The sequence below is a fragment of the Cyphomyrmex costatus genome, unplaced genomic scaffold (genome assembly GCF_001594065.2).
Source record: "Cyphomyrmex costatus isolate MS0001 unplaced genomic scaffold, Ccosl1.0 scaffold685, whole genome shotgun sequence".
NCBI classification, from domain to species: domain Eukaryota; kingdom Metazoa; phylum Arthropoda; class Insecta; order Hymenoptera; family Formicidae; genus Cyphomyrmex; species Cyphomyrmex costatus.
In genome coordinates, this window is record NW_017280250.1 from 894128 (window position 1) to 900320 (window position 6193).

Genomic DNA, 6193 nt, shown 5'->3' on the forward strand with positions numbered 1-6193 from the left:
GTGTGCGTGTGCGTGTTGCAATTTTAATTTTATAATAAAACTGGATAACATTTTTACTAGTATATTTTTGTATGTTTTTATTTTTATTGATTCTACATATATTTCAAAGCTAATCAAATGTTTTTTAACGATAGATTCTTAAGAGAAGAGTCTACTTTAAATTGATTAAGTAATTTTCTAACAGAGACATTCAATGTATGATATTCTTTCCCCTCTGATTAATTAGAATAACAGTGGGGACTGAAATCTTTGATCTGTTATACAGCTACACCTGCTGTTTCTTTATTTTTTTCTTTAACTTCGTATTATTTATTCCGAAATTATTCTGAGCGCGCGCAGAAAAAAATAATACTGTACAGCTGTAGAAACATACTGTAATACTGTAGAAACATACATCTTAGAATAGAGAAAAGGTTTGATAAATACAGATCACAATTATTTTACATAATATAAGTATTAAATTACATTATTATATTAGCAAAAAACTAAAAAGAATTTATTAATTGTTAAAATGATTTAACAAATTTTGAAGTTTGTACATTATAATTTCATAAAACAAAATTTCAGGTAAGAAACAGCAAGATAACATTCAACGTAGTATTCATATTAGAAAACCTCGAGCTGAATGCCATGCTGCACTGTCGTGCTTGCAGGCTTGTCAGTAACTTATCCGAATGTAGCTGGCACGCCAAAGAATTATGCGATGCTGGGGTAATAAAAGCACTTGTGGCGCTCCTAACATCAAAAACAGATGTACAAACTTATTGCATGGCTATCAGAGCTGTAAGGTATGTAATTGTTCTCAATTCCATAATAATTTATTTTTTATCAACTGTATTTAATTATAAATTTTATACATTTAATATTACAATTATCCATTTTACTTACATTCTAATTACATTTGTAGGAATATCTGGAATGTTCACAAAAACATTAGGGAAACGATGATAGAGTTGGAAATTATCAAGCTGGTTGCTCAATTATTTGTTATGGCCGAAGAGAAATCCAATCTAGATCCTAAATATGGCAAACTTGTAGATGCTTGCTTGAAGGCCATGTGTATATTTCTCGATACGTTAGATCCACGATGCGGCAATCAGATGTACGTGGACAAGGATATGTGGGGCTACAAGTGTCTTATGCGTTGCTGCAGCGCAAGAAATAATAAGATGGCTGTTAAATGTCTATATACTCTTTGTCAAATAGCGGAATGTCGATTGTGTCTAGGTGTTTCTGGAACAGTTAAAGAACTCATAGCTCTGATAATAGAGACAGACGCTAACTCTAATTTTATTTGCAAGGAGATATTGTTGAGCCTAAGTTTGTTTTGTCGAGAATCAGTAAATCGAGATAGAATCAGACTGAATGATGGATTACAGATTATCCTGGCATTGTTGAATAAGTCCGAATACGAATGTTACCATTCTAAATTGTTGGAAGCTCTCTCACTATTCATCCACGACGATATCGGCCTTGATATTCTGACGAGACATGGTGTATTAGAGATTCTCGTAACGAAATTGAAGAATATTGTAGCTAAGAATAGTGAGAGAAGTAACACATCTAGAAAACGTTCCAACGACTATCTGATCGATAATTATCGCAAAAAGTCTTCTAAATACTCCATTTTGAGGTGAAATAGATTACATTATATATATATTTATAATATGTGACATCAGAATCTCGATTTAAAATGTACTGAGCATTTAATGATTCATATTGAAATTAACTATATTGATTTATTTTTAAATTTGCAGATACAGTATGGATCTTTACCGTGATGATTGGAGTCCAAAAAGTGCTACAAGTGCCTCTTCATCATCACCGCCTAGCACACCACCCTTGCCACCTTATTTCGATTTCAGTGCAGAAAGTGACGATCTAAAAGATGATGTTTACAGTCCGGTCTACAGCGATAAAGAATGTGATAATGATGAAGGTACGTTATCTTTCTTTAATACCATTGATATAACTTTTATTTTGTTACATATTATTGTAATTAACATTTTAAACAAAGTATAGCTAGATTCAAATTTATTCGTCTAAATTAATATCTCTATGTATCATATTGTAGAAGAAGAAGCTGCTTCTCCTAGGAGCTACAAATCATTGACAACTGTCGAAGCTGATTCCGATTCTTCCACTCTTAGCTCCGAGTTGTTTTCGGAAACGAATGCTTGCGAATATTATACATTATTATTACTGAGTAAATTAAGTTTTTCTTCTAAGCCTATCGACAAACTGGCCGAACCCATGACCATTAAATCGCTAATAGATTACATAAAATACACAAAAAAGCAAAATATTCTAAGGGACACTGCAGTTAAAATATTGATAAAGATCGTAGGGTAAGATTTTTTCAAATTATAAACCTCGTATTTACACAATTTTTTGCATTTTTATTCTTTGTTTTAGAAAAATTTTATTTGTATCACACTTATGTTTGTCTAGGAATGCGGAATACTTCATACGATTAGTAATACAAGGGTTTGTGCTTGAAATACAAACTCTACCGGAAGCGGAAGATTGCATGCAACATTTACGCATAGTGGCGGATACCGGCGGTGCCACCGGACAATTATCGTTTCTATTGCTGCGCGGCGAAGAAGAGCATAAACTACTGACCGCAGTGTCGATACCACTTCTCGTTAAGAAGCATTGCACCCTCAGGTGTTTGCTGAAAAAACACGATGGAATGCAGCTAATATTTCGTCTGTTGGCGGACTCGTCGCATAAATTACACAAATGGGCGATCTGGTCAATTTGCCACTTGGCGAAGACATTTTATTCAGACAATTCGGACTTGATCATTGATACAGTGAATACAAACGCCATCAAAATATATCGTAATATGAAACCGTCGATATTATTTTCGTCAACAGTGATATTAGAGTTGGATGATGGCACTACCGTTAAAGCTTGCAAGGAAGTATTGTGCCAGTACTCGCCAGTCTTCTCCGCTATGCTGGAGGGTCATTTCAAGGAATCGAACAAGAAACTAATTCAATTGAGGAACATGTCACGTAACGCCCTGAAAACGCTGATACTAGCGATGAGCGATGACAAGTTCAAGAATCGAAACATTGAATCACTGTTGGAGGCTGTGCTATTAGCCGATTATTTCCTCATGCCGAATGTTTTGATAGATCTGTTAACCGAGACTTCTATAAACAAGCTCAATCATGAGACCGTCTGTCGAGCATGGTGCTGGGCAAGGAAACACTCTTGTCATGAGTTTAGATCTTTTTGTGTCAAGAAATTTCTGACTACAAAAATGTCATTGAGTGAAACAATACGGACGTTCCACGATTTCTATACCACCAATGCCTTCGATGAGTTCCTATGCGAGATCAGGGACTTAATTACAGACGAGTTATACCGATGGTAAAAACATTAGATGGCTATTGAATTCGGATTAATGCAATTGCTATGAATAAGAATGATATTCGAGATCTCTATGATAAATCTTTAAAGAATATGGGCTCTAAGATCAGAATAGAGTAAACTTGGCTTTTTAATCATTATTAATTTATGTTTACTCTAGTCTTTTTATGGGAGGATTCTTTGCATAAACTTGGTTCATTTCTAATTAAGATTTTTCGATAATTTATACAAGGTACATATCTCTGAAAAAGATGATTTCCTTTTTAATGAAGAAATAAAATTGAGTAAAAATATTTTATGAGAAAATATTAAAAATATAATGTTTAAAACACGATTTAATCAGATAAATATTATAACAATTTTTATACGATATGATTATTTTTTCTTGTACAAAATTCAATTGATCATAAAAGTGATTATCTTTTGTATATTTATAGCAATAATGTTATTTGCACATGTTACATGCAATCATAATGAAAATCCATAATGACAAATTCTCTCTTGATTTCCAAATCTATTGTATATAAAACTATTTTTCTTTATTTGCATTCTAATAAAAAACGTTCAGTGGCGAAAGATCTGATTATCAAAAACCATGTAACCGAAATACAAGCATAAACATTGAGTATACTTATGACATCCGTGAAGTTTATCACAGTTAAAATAAATTATTATTATAATATTAGAAATATCAAACAATGTCCTTGAGGCAATAGGAGTCCACCGCTGGATGTAGGGTTGCGAATAAATTCCAATATTTGTCTTCTCTTACGTACGTTTCGATTTTATTTTTTAAGTCATCTTCAGCAATATCATTAATTAAAAACGCTATCTGGAACTCATCTAAGTAAAATTATCATCCACATCAGTTATCTAGCTGAGTGAAATAATTTAGTACTTGCTCTATGAGCCCAAATCAGCGCTTACAATACATTCCAATCTAATATACATAATACTACTCTATTTAATATAATAAACATTTTTATAATTATTATCCAATTTTTAATATTGCTTGTTACAAAATTGTGTCTCAACCATATAATATTAGACATTGATATTTTACAGTTTCTTTAGTAACATTTATCTTATTAGAGAGATATATACATATGTCATTATATTCATAGAAACCATCTTTTTCAAAGACATCATGTTTGTAATTATCGTTTAAATATCACGTTGCATATTAATATTAATTCTGTACATATTTTAAGATGTTCCAAGCATATTTTAAGCATTTGTACATAATACAAATAACATAGAAACATTTATAAAATCATCATCTTCCATGTATTAATGTTTTTCGTATTTAAAAATATATACAATAAATTCTATTTACGAAATGTTTTGAAGATATTGTTATACATAGTGCATAAAAAAAGTCGAGAGAACAAAACTCTCTTGTATATTCGTTTTTCTAGATTCCTTATACATATATATGGGTGTCTCATAGTACGCAAAGCAATATATTTATCAAAAAATAAACATCTTTTTCTATTTGAGGTTTTCCTCAAATTTCTAAAAATTTGTTTTCTAAATATCTGTTTTAATATGTTTGTATAAATGTATTTGTGTTATTGCTTATTTAAATTCATGATTTTTTATGTAAAAGTTTTGATAATTCTGTTACAAATATAAAATTCGTAATTATGCAGTATAACGAATTTCTCAATCTAACCCAAGGTAGCTCTTGTTTTGCGTAGAAAGTCGAAATCCACGTGCAACAGTACAGGCATGTAACTTTCCATGCGAACACATTTCCATGATTGTACTGTTGCACATGAGTTTTGACTTTTTACGCGAAGCGAGAGCTACCTCAGTCCCTTTGCAGGAGGAGAGGGGGAGATGAGGTCGCTTCGCGTGGAAAGTTGAACGTTTGTAAGCAGGAATAGGTCCGTATTCAGAACGCGCTTTTATCTCTGAAATTCTATAGTAACGTAAACTATAGCATGTTAGAGCGCTAACATCGTTGTAAACGCGTTCTGAATACGGGCCATAGAATAGTTATACTTAATATCATATATATATATATATATATAAAGTTATTAGCAAAAAGTTTCAAAAAGAACGTACTATTCCTACTACATATATATTAGTAGGAATAGTACGTTCTTTTTGAAACTTTTTACTAATAACTTTTTAACGAAGGTTGATAGCCAAGTAAAACCTGCAGAAAGTTACTCAGGATCCTCAGGATCATGACAATATATATCAAGGTCAAGGTCATCGGAGGGTGGTTCGTTATACTGCATAAGTAACTTTAACATTTACTTAACTAACATATAAAATAACTTTATATGTTTAAATGTTGTTTACACTGATGATGAACCGATAAGGGTAGAAACGTTTGTAATTTTTGTATTTTACATTTTGTTATATTAAGTAGCATCTCACATCCTAGCTTAGACTCGTAGCCCGTATTTAATTTCTATTGTTTTTATTTATTGAGTCTCATTATTATTAATAATTTTAAATTAACTAAAACTTATTAAGATACTTATTTTTTGATAAAGAATGTATCAGTTTAAATACTGTCATTTCTATGTGTGGAACACCCTATACAGAGAAAAATATTTGGTTGAATTAACTAAAATTCTGGTAAAAAATAAACGATTCAGAAAGTTACTTCAATCAGAATTCTGGTAGATTTGAAATTTTTTATTTCAACGGAGTTGTAATAGATTTGAAATTGGTTAATTCAATCAAATATTTTCTCTTTGTGTTAAACTTACACATATGTGTGTGTGTGTGTATGTGTCTGTGTGTGTATATATATATAATGTATGTACAGGATGTTTGAGAAGTAATGAAA

At 31.4% G+C, this 6193-nt stretch overlaps 1 protein-coding gene across 1 annotated transcript in view; it reads left to right on the forward strand.

The window, feature by feature from the left end:
* Positions 1-3477, forward strand: part of Rnb (BTB/POZ domain-containing protein Rnb) — a 5471-nt gene extending 1994 nt beyond the window's left edge. The window contains exons 2-6 of the mRNA XM_018547773.1: positions 568-788; positions 908-1633; positions 1758-1939; positions 2075-2348; positions 2452-3477. Of these exons, the coding sequence (XP_018403275.1) occupies positions 568-788; positions 908-1633; positions 1758-1939; positions 2075-2348; positions 2452-3388 (2340 nt within the window). The 3' untranslated portion in view covers positions 3389-3477. The remainder of the gene's footprint in view (positions 1-567; positions 789-907; positions 1634-1757; positions 1940-2074; positions 2349-2451) is intronic.
* The last annotated feature ends 2716 nt before the right edge of the window (positions 3478-6193 follow it).